This window comes from Papio anubis, chromosome 4, assembly GCF_008728515.1.
Source record: "Papio anubis isolate 15944 chromosome 4, Panubis1.0, whole genome shotgun sequence".
NCBI lineage: Eukaryota > Metazoa > Chordata > Mammalia > Primates > Cercopithecidae > Papio > Papio anubis.
Genome location: NC_044979.1, coordinates 117,566,069 through 117,582,594, shown reverse-complemented (window position 1 = coordinate 117,582,594; position 16,526 = coordinate 117,566,069). Strand labels below are relative to the sequence as shown.

Sequence of the window (16,526 nt, the reverse complement as noted above, 5' to 3'; positions counted from 1 at the left end):
GGAGCTCCGTTCCAGGTCTCAAAGAGGCTTGTGACACGGGGCAGTTGAAGGGCAGCTTCTAATGGCACCGCTGCGGTACCCCATTGCTATAGTGCTTTTCGGATCTGTGTGACTGCCCCTTTGCTTACGTGGGATTCTGCTCTGTGGGACACGTGAGGGCACACACGATGCCGGGTTTGCCAGGTTCTAACTCCCTGGCGGCAGCTCTGCCGCTCCTGTTCCTGAGGGTGGTACTCCCGAGCCGCTGCTTGAAACACAGTGTGCCTTCCATGCCCCAAACACCATGCCAGAGCTCTGTGCCCTCCCCACTTGGAGGCTTTGTTCAACCAGTTGCTCCTGGCTGAATTTCCCTCTGTGGCAGGGTCGTGCCTCCCAGAGAACCAGGTGCAATCACCCTGACTGCATGGAGCTGCTATTAGGCCACCAACATTTCCCCAGGCGCGGCCACCATCGTCCGAGGGGTATGAAGGAGCCGGCTCTCAGGCCGCCTGTGCTTCCTCCCTCAGAATTCTTTAGAGGCCTGAGCACCACACCCTGCCCATGTCAGGCCCATCCTCTGAGAAGGCGGCAAGCCACACCACTGTTGAGCGTCACGTGTGAAGCCCTGTCTGTGGAGACATTAACCCTGGCATGACCTTGTCATTCTAGCATCCTGCATCAGCCATTGTCTCTGGGAGTGGCAGGGCCCAAAGGAAGGCAGCAAGTGATGATGGCACAGCCTGTCCAGCCCCTAAGCTGGAGGCCCATGGGGCTGACCACAGCGGGACTGCTCTGATGGGGAAGAGCCACTGCTGCCCTCCCTGTACTCAAGGTAACTGGCTCGCAACCACAACCCCCTTCCTGCCAGTCCAGCAGACCTGCAGCCATTGGGAGAGGTGGGGCAAGCAGAGCTACAGTTGGGCCAAATGTCACTGAATACTCTAGTCTTATCTAAAAACCAGGCATGGGCCCACCCAAAACTGAGGCGTCCAACTTTCCTCCAAAGTCTTGGTGCTTTCTGGCAGGTACTTAACATGGTCAGATCTTTTTAAAAGTCAAGTAATATGCTCATAACCTTTTTAAAGTATTCTGGAATGTGAAGCTTTGCATTTTTTTAATGCTAAGGACAGTGAATGATAGTCCCAGCTTCCAATTATGCTGGAATGTCAGCAGTGAACTGATAGAGGCAGGGATTACCCTAGAACAACCAGGGCTGTGCCCAGGGAGATTGAATCCTGCTGCAATCCTAGGAGGCCAATCATGGCAAAGGGGAGACTGTGGTGGGCCTAGCCTGGCAGGGGTGTGTGGCTTTGGGATCCTGGAGCCATGTGGTACGTGAGCAGATGGTTTAATCGAGGCTCCAGCTCAGCCCAGGTCCTTGTGTACTGGATTCAGGTGCTTGTTCACAGTGACTGGCAAGGCCTGTGCATGCAGCTACGTCTGGTTGGACCCATGCTGCACAGCACCTAACACAGTGGGGCACAAAAAAGATCCTTTCTGTGAGTGAACAGGCTTCAGGCAGGTGAACCTTCAGTGTAGGCACAAGTATCAGCAGTAGATCAGAAGGGAAATTCATCCCAAGGACCAGCGACCCTCCCAGACAAGCTGGACACGTGGCCTGGGCTGGAAGGGAGCACTCAGGAGTACAAGGCTCACACTGGCAGACCAGCCACCGATGAGGTTTTGGAGGAGGTATGGCTCAGGACGACACCACTGTCCCAGTCACAGCTCACATTCCTTGATTTATGTTCAGCCAGTGTCCCTCGGTTTGCCTAATACCAGCTTCCCAGCAAGAGCTCCTTAGTTGTTGAAAGGTGTTGTGCTCGATTGCCCTAGGTTGACGTGGCATCCTGCCTCTAAGAGCAGTCGCTAGAAAATGGGCTGAGGTGGCTGCACCTGGAGGTATGAAGAGCTATATAGGGCAACCCTCTGGTCCTGTACCTGGCCCTGGGGAAATCACACAGCAGAGAGGGAAGGATGAAAACCACAGGGGACCAGTCACAGCCCTGTCCCTCATGGTGTGTGGGACCTGATCCAAATCAGGGCCGACCCTCAGATCCCAGGTCAGCCTGCTTAGTTGTTTGGGGTCTGAAATGGAAACTGATCCCTCTGCCTCTGATGTTGGGCATCCATAGGTCTGTTCAGAATAAGAGGCCCCCAAAAGCCTTCTGAGGGCACAGCGAGGCAGGAGTTGCTGCTCCCCACCCCCATCCCCACCCCAGACCCTCAGGTGAGCACCAATGTCCCAGCTCAGCAGTCGGGCAGGAGTTCCCTTGTTCTCAGCCTGTGCGTTCTATTCGGGACCCCAAGGGATTGGAGGAGGCCTGTGGCTAGGAAGGCCCTCTGCTTCACTCAGTCTGCTGATTCAGATGTTAATGTCACCTGGAAACACCCCCAACCCCGAACACACTCAAAAATCACATTTAACCAAATGCCTGGGCACCCTGCAACCCAGTCTAGTTGATGCCCGAGATTCACCACCACACTCCGCGTGATGGAGATGCCAAGGTCTCTTAAGCTGCCTTGTCTCTGTCCTGCTTTTCCGCAGCACCCAACAGTGGTTTGGAGGGACTAATGCCCCGGTGGTCAAGGGCCCCTCAGCCTTGGTGGAGCTCTGCAGTGTGGGCCATTTGTGGGACCGCTTCTCTGGCCTGCGGTTTGGGGACAGGATTTCTAGGCTACAGGTAAGCCGTAGAGGTTTTCAAACATCCTCAGGTCCTCAGATGGAAAGTCTCGCATTTGTAAATAAATCCCCGCATTTCTGGGAACTCATCGGATTCAGGCTCCAGATGTCGCTATTGCTATTTTCTCCCTCATTTCTCCCTCCCACCTCCTGGGGTAAATAAAATCATATGCAGATCCCAATGGGTGGCTTGGCCTGGTCAGCCCTGCCACGGCAGAAGGCCTGGATGGAGTCCAGATATTAAACAAGAAGCTGCAGGACGCCCGCCTAAGGAAGGAAGGAACCCAGCTGCCGAGCTCCTGAGAGGAGCCAGTTCCCAGCCAGGAGCTCTGGCTAGAATATGCTATTCATGGTCTCCCATCATTTGAAAAAGCATATGCCTTTGGGACAGGGATTATGATGCATGTGTCACAGATTCTGATCCTGTCACCCCGGCACATGCTGCCTCTCTGGCTCCTGTCCAGCTTGGACTTGCCATCGGAGACCGCAGGGTCATTCAGTGTGGCTCCATGGCCCACGTCTTCATAAACCACAAAGAGTAGCTGCAAAGCCAAGGCCCTTTCTTCCCATCTCTTCCATCTCAACCGTAGATGTTGAATCACTCTGTGAGAATGGGCAGGTACTTAGACCTCTCTTGTGCCTCCGTTTGCTCATCTGTAAAATAGGAACATCAGAGAGCTTAATTCTTAGGGCTTGGGGAGGAGCAGCTGAAATATGAAAGCTGTCCTGTTAGCATCATGCCTGCCCCAGCGGAGTGCCCGCCGGCATCCAGCTTTGTTGTTGTTGCTGCTGTTATTATTATTATAGCCCAACCTGTTTTCTTCCCCCTTCCCCTCTCTGTGCTCTGTTCCATCTGCCTGTTGGGTTTTCCTTTCTCTTTCCCACTGGGCAGCTTCAGGGAGGTCAATGTCCTCTTAGCAGACAGGGGTTCCCCTCCGATGAGCAGAAAGACACTGCCCACGTCCAGCACCACTCCCACAGCTGGCTTCCTGCCATGGCAAGGCCATGGGCCCTCATCAGGCAGTGTCCCTGTGCTTAGGCAGCAATGACTGCTGGGTGGCCTGCTGCCCTAGAGGGTGCTGACCACCACACTTTCCCTGGGGGCAGGTTTGGCCAGGAGCAGTGTGTGCGGTGGCTGCACCTGCTGTCCCTCTCCGTGGTCTGCTGTGTTTTCATCACCCAGCCGCTTATGGTAAGAAACATCCTCCATGGTAGAAGTGCCTTCCATCAGGAGGGGACCTAGACGGGAAGGGGAAATAGAGGCTTCATTTGGTGGTGTATGACTTTTCTTTATACCCTGATTGCAACTGTGGTGAGAGAGAACCAGGAGCCAGGCTCTGTGCTAAGCTGCACATGGGCCAGTTCTTTAATCCTCATAAACATCTTCGAGAAGTGAACCACTTTAACCCACATTTTTCATTTGAGGAAATTGAGCCTCAGAGAATTTAGGTCTCTTGGGCGAGGTTACACCTGGTGAGTAGCTGGGCTGGGAATCCAAGGCAGTGACTACTGGTGTCTTTAAAACTGGGAGATGGAGTCCTGTTCATGATTAGGGGACAGGAGGACAGCTCTGTGTGGAACGAACACGGGCACAGGGCGGCTCTCTGCTCTGTCATGTTTTTCCTTCCAGGTATGCCTCATGGCCTTGGGTTTTGCTTGGAAAAGAAGAGCTGACAACCACTTTTTTACTGAGTCTTTACGTGAGGCTACCAGGGATCTGGACTCTGAATTGGCAGAACGTTCCCGGACTCGCCTCCCCTTCTCTTCAAGCTGCAGTATTCCTGACTATGCAGGCGAGGTGGAAAAAGTAAAAAAATGACCTATGCAGTGCAAATTGAGCTTTAAAAAACTGCTTTATGTTCTATCACTCGTATCTGAATGTAGGCTTTGAATTCAAATTGGGTTGCATCTTTGGAGACCCATGGGATGTCTTAATTTCTTATGTTTCTTTGCACACACATATATGATAGATGAACACATAGGACTTATTTTTTTTTTCACTCCCATCCTAAAGAAGTTAGAGCACCAAGAAAATTAGCATATTTTAAAATACTGAAGCAAATGAGAACTCTAATTCTTGGCCATGATTTTGGAGAACTTTTAGGCCATTTGCCCTTCAGTGGACCCACAAAAATGTATTCCTCCCCATCATTCCTCCCTCCCTGACTTCATCCCTTCGTCCCTTCCTCCCTCCCTTTCTTCTTTCTTTTATTCAGTTTTGCCTATTGTATGTGTAGCATTCTGTTGGTCAGTGTGAATGATATGAAGGAAGAGAAAGGTCTACTGGCCACTGCAAAGAAATTCACAGGCTCATTGATTAAGTGCACATGAAATGCATGTGCAATTCTGTACTCTTGTAATAACCACAAGTCACTTATGACCAAGGACCCAATCCCAGTTCATTTAGAATCAGACCCCGGTCTGGGCCTCTGCTCATCTCCGCCCTCCTCCTCGCAAAGGATCCTGATAAACTCCCTGTCTGAGGACCTGTCTGAGGCCTCTCAGCCCTGCCTGAAACCAGGGCTGCTGCTGCTGAAGATGGGTGGTGCACACAGGCTATGTATTAGTCATTGTGCTATTTTGCATCTACATTGTATTTACGTTTGTCATATCATTTGTTCCTTATAACACCTTATGAATTAGGCAGCATCACTGCACCCCATTTAAAGATGATGTGAAGCAATTAGGCCCAGGGTATACTGCAATAAAGGGGAGTCTGGGGCCCAAACCTGGCCCACCTTGCCCTTTCCTCCTGCACCCCCGCCCTGCAGCACCTTAGCTCTTGAGAAGCAGCATTGCCCTGGTTCCCTCACACCTGTTGGATCTCAGTTTTCCTTTGTGCTTCGAAGGCTGTCCTTCCTCTTCTCCCCTCGTGCAACTATGCCCTGCTGTGCTGCAAGTTTGTTCATTTTCTTTCTATCGTCCCAGCCTTGGGGGTGAGGCTCCTTCAGATGAATTCAGCCTGATCCTGAGGGCCAGGCTGTGTCATCTCCAAACCTACGCATGGCTCATTAGCACCTTAGAATCGGGATGCCCCCCACACCCAAGCCTCCCCACGGATTTCTTGGCCACACATGTTCCCTTCTCAGAACGGCACAACAGCCGAAGGGAGTCACTTAACTCCCAACACCCTGCATGTGCAGCTTTATATTGTTTGCATCCCTGCTGTCGAGTTCCTAGAAGCCCAAGTCTCTAGGAGGAAGGACTGTCTCTGATTCCTCAGATGTCCCCAGTGCCTGATCCAGTGAATGTGTGTTGATGAATGAATACCTACAATGAGTTCATTTATCTGGCTACTGTTATGCCCTGTCCATGAACAGAGTATAAAAGTAAAAATGATTTTTGAAGAAAGAAAAGAAAGGTCATTTCTTGCTAAGACTATACTTTAAAATGATTTTTTCATACCTTGAAAGTCTCTGAGAGAAAATACTGTGCCCGTGCCCAAGATAATTGCTGCTGTAATTTGGCGGTAGTAGACACACCCCTCGTGTACAGCAGCTCTTTGTAATAGCCCAACTGCAATCCCTGCCAAAAAAGCTTGCCTGAGACATGAGCAGATTTTTAAAAATGGGTCTACCCCCGTCTCTGATCCCTTCCCCAACAACCTGGTCTATGTTATTCATACAAAGTGCCTCTTTGTTCCCAAATGCCAGGCTGAATGTACAGCACTGCAATGACGCATTCCTTGGCTTGGCAGGAGCACCAGGGGCCTCTCTCCTTCCACCCGACAGCCCACGGCTCACCGGGCTCTTGTCCCTGACAGGTCTTGGCTGCCCGACAACAAGCTCGCCACCTGCGCTGGGCACATCCACCCTCCAAGGCCCATCTGAGGGTCACCAGAGAGAGGATGAGGAGAGAGAGTCGCACACAGGCTGCTCTGAGGTGGGTGGCGGCCTCTGTTGGGAGGGCTTACTCCACTCTAGCTCCCTTCTCAGAGGGGGCGCCCCACTGCTGCTAGTCCTCCTGGGAGATTGTTCTCCTCGAGGAGTCGCGAGTGGAGGTGGGGACCACCTTGCTGTCCCCAGAGCTATCCTTATCTATGTAACAGCCTGTACTGCCCAGCAGATGGGAGGAATTCAGGGAAAGAGAATTGAAGTCAGAAAACTCAGTTCCACAATTTGCCCATGATGAGAAATTGATTAAGAAAGCTTTCTCCTCTGGGCCTCAGCTTCATGCATCCAGCATGGATTCACACACACAGTTGGATTTCATCCCACCCAGACGTGTGCTTAGCACATGGTCTAGGGCTTCTGCTTCTCCAACTGGGACACACAGGGATGTGGAAGCTCGTAAGATAAATGCAACACCTCTTCTTAGGGCATGGATTTAGCCCAGTGACAGGTATTTTAAAATATTTAATATTCAGATATGCACAGCTGGTGTTCATAACATATTTTAAATTTTTTTAGATAAAATACAAACCTTAATAAATACCACGCTGTGGCAAAGCTCTCCAACTTCTACCTCCAACACATTTCTCTCAGTGGTACCATCCCCCTCCAATCATGGTGGTGCTGGATGGCAGCCACCGCAAGGAGCCTTCTCTAAATGCTAGCCAAAATCCCTCTTCAAATTTGAAACACGAATTCGGTCTCCTGCAAATCTTTCTGGTGTAGTTTGTCAAGGATTTGGGAATTTCTGATAGTTTTTAAAAAATGGCATGTCATAGAAGCACCTCCAACCATCTTCCTTAAAAAACAATCCCTTCATACCATGTGGCACACCATTAGCTTCCCCTTAAATATTTTCACATCCCTTTCCAAGGAAAAGAGCTGTGGTTGTGTTAGGATGTCACATTTAAAGGCGAATGGGAGAGGAATTCCGGGAAGATGGAGCGGGGGCCAAGTTTTTTACTCTTACCAAATCTCCTCATAAAAATAGAGCAATTAAGATAGCAAAAACAAAACCCATAGAAAACATGCACAACAAAATTACATGAGTTGGCCGCCGCCACCACACACACCCCCAAAGGCACTCAGGTGGGAACCAACCAGAGAGTGCACCCACCCTGTAGCTCAGCAGCTACAGAACATGGTGGAGGGAAGGATAGGGTACCTGATGTATCTGAGAATAGGAGAACCCCAAGCTCTTGTAGGTGTTGTTCACTGGGAGTGTGGTGGGCACATCTGGGAGGAATTTGCACAGTCACGTTTACAGGTGAGTGCAAGGTCTGGAGGTCTGGAGCTGCTGGGCCAGCTCAGCCCTCAGAACTAAGCAAACCCAGCTCTGCCAGGACATAGCCCTCTGGGGTGGGGTGGCTTGGGGCACTGCTGGGGGAAGCATCTAAACCAAGCAGAACAGGCCCAGAGAAAGCATTTAGGAAACAGGCAAAACTAGTAAAGTATTAGGTTACAAAATTAAAAGACAAAAACCAATATCATATTTATATACAAGCAAAAGTCAGAGATTTAATACAAGACCATATTCAACAAAGCAAATAATAAAATAAATACAACAAAATACACTTAGGCATAATCTTAAGTTTCTCTAAGATTTCATTGAGGAAAACTTCCCTATGACCAAAAATCCAGACACAAAAGGGGAAAATAAAAAATAAATTGGATTACATAAAACTTGAAGAGAAAAAAAAAACTCCTACATTAAAAGAAACTATTTGTAAAATAAAATGACAGCGACAAACTAAGAAAAAATATTTGTAACAAAGTTTTAATATTCTCTCTTTGTTTTTTGTTTTTCGTTTTTTTTTTTAGACAGAGTTTTGCTCTTGTTGCCCAGGCTGGAGTGCAGCGGCTCAATCTCAGCTCACTGCAACCTCTGCCTCCCAGGTTCAAGTGATTCTCCTGCCTCAGCCTCCCAAGTAGCTGGGTTTACAGGCATGTGCCACCACGCCTGGCTAATTTCTTGTATTTTTAGTAGAGACAGAGTTTCTCCATGTAGGTCAGGCTGGTCTTGAACTCCTGACCTCAAGTGATCCACCCACCTCAGCCTCCCAAAGTGCTGGCATTATAGGCATGAGCCACCACTCCTGGCCTAAGGGATCAGCAACTCTTTAAAACATAAAACTGGACTGGAAAAGTGAACAGAGAGTTCACAGAAAAAAAGAAATTCAAATGGCTCTTTCCCTTACAGTAAGAGAATTGCAAATTAAACTGTGAAAATAAAAAAATGTGGCCACATACTCTGTCAGTGAGGCCACGGCAAATAGAGACTTTCACACAGTGCTGGTGTGAATGCAAAATGGTACGGCCACTATGGGGGAAATTCGAAGTCTCTACACAGCGATAGATTCATTTACCGTTTATCCAGCATCTCCAGTTCTTAGAATCGCTCTTAAAGACACATTAAGGAAAACATGAGCAGACCCATGCACAAAGCCATTTGTGTGGGAACTTTTGTAATGAGAATAGCCTGGAAAGAACCCACATGTGTTGCTGGAGGGACAGGAACACAGTGGAGTAGTGTCCAGCTATGTAGAAGCATGAGGACTATCCCTCCAGACTCCCAGGGAGAGGCCTGTAGGAGTCACTGCAGGAGTGAAGCCGGGTGGAGGAAAGCAGGCGTGCTGTGCTGCCCACTGCTTAATGAAAGGGGACATGAATATGCGTGCCTGTGGATCTGCTCACCCTAAATAAAACAAGGGAAACACAATCCAGGCACCTTTAGGAAATATTAGTAGTTACTTATGGGGAAAGAAGGAATACGATTTTTAAAAATCTGTGTTAAGGTTAAAAATTCGAATTTATAAGCCTAGTCTCTAAGTACAGAAAAGAACGAAGGGAAAACACCCTAAAGCTGTTTTCATCAATCGTATTGTTAGTGGAGCGTTAGTATCTTTATTCTCATTGTTGATTTATTGTGGGGTAAAGGAAATGAAGAATTCTGTTATTTTCTAATTCTGTCATTCCTGGTGTCCTTTAAAAGTGGAATTCTTGATGTGAGAGAAAGAAGGTACGGATCTGAGTTCAAGGAAGTCAAAACTCTGTAGTCCTGAATTTGAATTGCAAGTATAGGTATGGAATCATGTGGGTTTTTTTTTTTTTAAGGAAAATATATATATATATATATTTTCTAGATCTTTCCAGCAAAAAAAGACCTAGAAACAGCCCAGAAGCAACACACACTTTTAACACCTAGATTTGGTCCGCCAAAAAGAAATAGGAGTCACTGGGATTCCTGATTTGAAGACGGTGATGGAAAATGTTTAAGATGAGCCTGGAATCTTTCTTAGGCAAGGGAGCAATTAATAACTGCTGGAGTCATTGTCAGAGGACCAAGAAGCCAGTTTAAAGAGGTTCAGATTGGTCAAACATGGGGTAATTAGACATCAAGATTAGAAACTACTGAATTGAAGTTCATGAAATCTATCTAAAGCCATGAGCTGGTAACAACACCCGCAATGTAATTGATCAGTGTTGGTGGACACCCAGAAACCAACTTGATAAAAGCCAGTGAAAGTCTGCCTTTCCTATACAAACTGTACCCCTGGGAAACCACATCACAGGAGGGGGGATAGTTCTCTTTAGAGAGGAATTCCAGCTAACGAATGAGGACTAGGCAATAGAATTAGAGCCTGACCATTTTTGCAGTTTTAATGAAGTAATGAATCTAGGCATTGCTCATTAACAGTGGTCAACATAAAAGAGAGGAGAGAGAGAGAAACATCAGACATTCTGTGTCCGCTGGTGGGAAAACACCATCATCTATGAGGCAACCTACCCAAAACAGTCCAATCTTAATCTGATGAAGTGATTTTGCCAACTTGTAGTTTACAGTAAGAGTATGTTGACACCTCCATCGAAAAGCAGGACTCTGAGAACATGCTCAACAAATGGATTGCAAAGAAGCAAAAATAAATAGAGATGATACCCGTAGACTGGAAGAGACATGAGGAGAAAAGCAATTAATGCAATTCGTCATAGTAACAGACTAAGAAAAGCCATATGATCATCTCAATAGAGGCAGGAAAAGCATTTGATAAAATTCAACATTAATTCATCCAAAAAAAAAAAAAAAAGAACCTCTCAGCAAACTAGGAGTAGACGTAGGAATAGAAAAGAGTTTCCCTGAACTAATAAAGGGTATTTATGAAGACTCGACACCTAACATCATACTTAATAGAGAGACATTGAATGTTTTTTAAGATAACGAACAAGGCAAAAATGTCCTCTCTGATCACACGTATTGAACATCATTGGAAGTCCTAACCAATGCAATAGGCAAGAGAAAGAAATTAAAAACGTATCGATTTGAAAGGAAGAAATAAAACCATCTATTGGCAAATGACATAAATCGTCTACGCAGAAAATCCCAAATAACTTACAAAAACAAGGGTTCTGGAACTAACAAGTGAATTTAGCAAGTTTGCAAGACAAGTCAGTACACAAAAGTAAATTATATTCCTATGTACCAGCAATGAACAATTGAAATTTAAAAAGGAATACCATTTACAACAGCACCAAATAAATTAAGTACATGGACGTAAGTCTAAGAAAACGTGTGCAGGATCTGTATGTTGAAAATCACAAAACTCTGATGAAGGAAGTCAAGAAGATCTGAATAAATGAAGAGATGTACTGTGTGCATTGGTTGGAGGACTCAGTAATGTTCAGGTGTCGATTCTTTCTGCAGTTTCAATGCAATACCACAAGATTTTTATTTATTTATTTATTTTTTTGATACAGAGTCTCACTCTGTCGCCCAGACTGGAGTGCAGTGGCGCGATCTCAGCTCACTACAACCTCCATCTCCCAGGTTTACGCCATTCTCTTGCCTCAGCCTCCTGAGTAGCTGGGACTACAGGTACCCGCCACCATGCACGGCTCTTTTTTTATATATATATACTTTATATATATATATATATATACTTTTAGTAGAGACGGGGTTTCACCGCGTTAGCCAGGATGGTCTCGATCTCCTGACCTCGTGATCTGCCTGCCTTGGCCTCCCAAAGTTCGAGCCACTATGCCCAGCAAAATACCACAAGCTTTTTTACAGATATTGACAAACTGATTCTAAAATTTATATGGAAAGCAAAGGAACTAGAATAGCCTAAACAATTCTGAAAATGATGAGCGAAGTCAGAGGACAGACACTATCTGGCTTTAAAACATACTATACAGCTGCAGAAACCAAGGCAACATGATGTTTGGGGACAGATAGACATGCAAATCAATGGAACAGAATAGAGAACCCAGGAATAGACTTACGCAAATATGCTAAACTGATTTTTTGGCAGAGGCGCAAAGATGATCCAATGGAAAAAGAATAGTCTTTTAAAAATGGTGCTGGGGGCCAGGCATGGTGGCTCATGCCTGTGATCCCAGCACTTTGGGAGGCCAAGGCAGGTGGATCACCTGATGTCAGGAGTTCAAGACCAGCCTGGTCAACATGGTCAAACCCCATCTCTATTAAAAATACAAAAAATTAGCTGGACGTGGTGGTGGGTGCCTATAATCCCAGCTACTCAGGAGGCTGAGGCAGGAGAATCACTTGAACCAGGGAAGGGTAGGTTGCAATGAGTCGAGATTGTGCTACTGCACTCCAGTCTAGGCGACAGAGCTAGACTCTGTCTCGGGAAAAAAAAAAAAAAATGGTGCTGGAAAAACTGGATATTGATATGCAAAATAAATAAACAAATAAACCCCAACACACACCTCACGCTTTATACAAAAATTTCCTCCCAGGGATTTAAAAGCCGAGTTTCATTTAAAATCTTTTGGCCCAGCATAGTGGCTCACGCCTGTAATCCCAGCACTTTGGGAGGCCGAGGCGGGCAGATCACTTGAGGTCGGGAGTTCGAGATCAGTCTGACCAATATGGAGAAACCCCGTCTCTACTAAAAATAACAAAAGTTAGCCAGGCGTGGTGGCACACACCTGTAGTTCCAGCTACTCGGGAGACTGAGGCAGAGGAATCGCTTGAACCCAGGAGGCGGAGGTTGCAGTGAGCCGAGATTGCGCCACTGCGCACCCGCCTGGGTGACAGAGTGAGACTCCATCTCAAAAGAAAAATTGCAGATTGAAACATTCAGATACCTACATACAGGGTCTGTATGGATGCTAACTTAAAAACTCTTCTTACAGAGACATTTCCATGGACATCCTCATGCTGCTTCTGCTTTGGGGTATAATGTATGGGAGGTTTTCTCAAGATGAATACTCCCTCAATCAAGCTATCCGGAAAGAATTTACAAGGTAGGAGGTTTGGGTAACTCCTCTAGATCTGGGGCCATTGCACTAGTCCATAGCCTGCGTGCACCTTCCCCATATTTCACAACCCACATATGAAATATAAGGAAGGTTGTCACAATTTCCCTGGTATTAATAAAACCCCCTCCATTCGCAGACTTTGGATACATTCTTAGCATTTTCTTTGGGGTAAATAGTGAAACGAGGATATTTCAAGGAATTTTAAGTTCTGCACCAAAACAGGGTCTTGCAGTTTCTTTTTTGCTGGAGACATCAGTTTTCTGCCAAAGCCTATGGTTGCAGTTCATAATAACCGACACTCAAGTTCAAACAGCTTCTTTTTTTCTTGTTGTTTTTTTTTTTTTTTTTTTTTTTTTGAGACAGAGTTTTGCTCTTGTCACCCAGGCTGGAGTGTAATGGCGCGCTCTCAGCTCACTGCAATCTCCCAGGTTCCAGCAATTCTCCTGCCTCAGCCTCCCAAATAACTGGGATTACAGGCATGTGCCACCACGCTCGCCTAATTTTTTTGTATTTTTAGTAGAGATGGGGTTCACCATGTCGGTCAGGCTGATCTTGAACTCCTGACCTCAAGTGATCCACCTGCCTTGGCTTCCCAAAGTGCTGGGGTTAAAGGTGTGTGCCACTGTGCCCGGCCTTCAAACAATTTCTAACACCTCTCAAGTTCTTGATCATTTCTCAAGTTACTCATTTGCTTCTTCCTCCTTCTTTCTATAAGTAGTAGATGCTGACCATAGGTAAATCTAGCAGAACTGAAAAGTGAAAAGCGGAAAAAGTTCCGTGATGCCACCGGGCAGAGGCAAGCATGATAGCATTTTGTTGTGTCCTATTTCTTGTCCATGTCTCAGTGCTTCTAAAATTGGGATGCATATGGTCACCAACAGGTGCATTTAATGTAGTCTTTCTTTTTTGTTGAGAGTTGTTCTTGAATCCATGGTTAGGCTTTATTTTTACCTGCCACAAATAGTCAGTCTGATAGTCCTTTCAAGGCAGTGTGGCTTTGAATTCTAAAGTGCATGATATGAAATAATATTGGTTCTTCGCTATGATTGCAATGCTGGTAAATACAATAATTCAGTGTGTTCCAGGAGTTACCTTATTTTACTCTGGTGAATATTTAAAGACGCATTTATGCAACAGCTCTATGAGTGTGCTGCCTTTGACTAGGTAATTCCATTTGATGTAAATACTTTTTGGTGAGTTTTTTTGGCAGAAGTGAGTGGCTGGAAAGTCCATTTAATTTTATCAATTATTTCAGAACATATCTATCTTTATTTTTTGTAAGAGAGAGGGTTATTCATACTCAGCAAGATAATGGCTAATGGATACTGTCCCCTTTGTCAGCGTTGTGAACCACTTATAAGGTAAGACCTAGAAGTCCCAGTGCTATAAGTCTGGGTGTTCTGTAGCTCAGTAATCCAAGTTTTTGTGTGTGTGTGTGTGTGTTGTTTTTGTTTTTTTCTGCTGAGCATTCTAGTAGTGAAATTAAGTGGAATTTTCTGCCTCCTCATTTGTGAAACAAGCAGTTATTTCCATCCACGACCAACTTTTCAGCCCTCCTATCTGTGCAAGTGCAAGCCTGTGCCAGTAGGTGGCGCTGTGTGCAAAAACAAAGTGATAATTTGGTCCTCTCTGAAAATGGAAATCTAAACATGAAAAGCCTCTGACTTTTGCTAGTTTATTTTTTATCTCACATTTCACAAGTCAACATCATTTGGCATATTTCTCATATGAATTGTTGCTCCTTGATAGTCAAATCAGAAATATCGCAGCTGAGATAATATTTGTGAGATCTCAGGTGCGGATGAGATTGATGTGCCCACATTCACAACTCCTGTGGATTTGCACAGACCTTATGTTTCCCACAAGGATGCAAAACCCCACTGCCTCTGGGTGCTCTGGCCACCAGGCAGGGATATTTGTGTGTCCCAGTTGGTAATGGAATGTTTAAAGTGGACCCTCTCCATCTCACCGCCTAGCCCCCAATACCTAATCCTGAAACATCAACAACTGAGGGTTTGGCATTTACTAGCATTCCAGATAGAGAAGCTAAGTAAGCCCAGGAGGGGAAATGGATGAAACAGAGTTCAGAGATCAGGGCCCCAACTCATGTTTGGTTGCTAGGTGACTCTGGCAAGTGCTTGGACTTAGCACCTTCATCTGTAAAGGGAGGGAACTGGACTACTGAGTACTTATGTCTTAAGAAGTCATTGCAGTCTTGGATTTCGCCATATTTAGGTTGTATTTGAAGTGTTTCTGAACTTATGAAATACTTCATGAAATTCCAAAAAAATAAATACATAGAACAAAAAATAAACCAGCAAATAAAGCACCAATCAATGAAGCAAGCGTTCTATCCAAGTGCCATAAATGTAAGCAGCTGATTTTATCTTTTGCATTGTTTAGCCAGCTTTATGGGCTTATTTTATGTAATTGTGGTAATTAATACAGACAGGGCCAGAATACTCCTGGCTCACTGGGTTCACTACCTGCACTTTGGATGTGCCAGGAATGAGGCGTGAGATGTCTACAGTCTGGCCATTGGGTGCTTTGGGTTATTTTCAGGGCTTTTTTAGTTTCTTGATGTTATTCCAATAGGGAAGCAAGTGTCAAGAAGTGATACCATTTCCCTGAAAGTGGTACAAACTCAACATGGCTATAATGTCTATACTTTATTCTTTAAAAACACAGAATATGGAGCGTATTAGTTGCTATAAATGTACAATGTTTGTCTGTCAAATCATCTTGCTTCCCACAGCAGATGCTCAACACTTTCCTCTGTTGAAAATTCACCTCCAGCCATCCTTTGCCTCTTTCCTACCCTCCCACCCTTTCACTTCATCTCTGTGCCCCCTGGTTCATTCATCCTTTCCTTTGGCATGAATATTTGCAGAAATGTATCTGCTCACCTTGTGCCTCCCACCTCTGTCTCCATCTGTGTTCTCCTTTCCTGATGCCTCTCTGTTGCTTCATTCCATCCTCTGGGTGCTCTGGCAGGCCTCTAACTTGCTCTGCATTTGATAGTTTGACAAAACTTGTAGAGAAGTCCAGAGTTAAGAACCAGTACCCAATAAAAGACCTGCAAAGATTAAGTTCTAAAGATGTACAAACCAATAAAGATCAAATACTTGAAAGGATAAGAGATCATTTCTTTGTAAGAAAAAGGAAATAAAACCAGTCAGATAAATTAATTCACTAGACTTTTACTCATACATGCTATGGAAATTTTTTTTTTGAGACAGAGCCTCGCTGTTGCCCAGGCTGGAGTGCAGTGATGTGATCTCGGCTCACTGCAGCCTCTGCCTCCCGGGTTCAAGGAATTCTCCTGCCTCAGCCCCCCGAGTAGCTGAGACTACAGGTGCACATCACTATGCCTGGCTAATTTTAGTGTTTTTAATACAGACGGGGCGTTAGCCGTGTTGGCCAGGCTGGTCTCAAATTCCTGGCCTCATGTGATCTACTCACCTCGGCCTTCCAAAGTGCTAGGATTACAGGCCTGAGCCACCGTGCCCAGCCATATGGAAATTTTCGAACACATTTATAGTATATATAGATTATTGGTTGAGGCTACTGCATCTCTTTATTGCTCTATATACTGGTGACATTTATTTGTCTTTGATTTTTTTAATATTGTCCAATTATTGTCATGACTATCAGGTTTTAAAAAAACTTTTTCTAAATTATTTGCAAAATTATAG

At 45.6% G+C, this 16,526-nt stretch overlaps 1 protein-coding gene across 1 annotated transcript in view; it reads left to right on the top strand.

Moving 5' to 3' along the window:
* The window catches only part of PKD1L1 (polycystin 1 like 1, transient receptor potential channel interacting), a 216,094-nt gene that overhangs the window by 151,893 nt on the left and 47,675 nt on the right, over positions 1-16,526 (top strand). Inside the window, 6 exon segments of the mRNA XM_031665407.1 lie at positions 649-811; positions 2,528-2,663; positions 3,770-3,854; positions 4,293-4,469; positions 6,426-6,544; positions 12,706-12,816. Of these exon segments, the coding sequence (XP_031521267.1) occupies positions 649-811; positions 2,528-2,663; positions 3,770-3,854; positions 4,293-4,469; positions 6,426-6,544; positions 12,706-12,816 (791 nt within the window).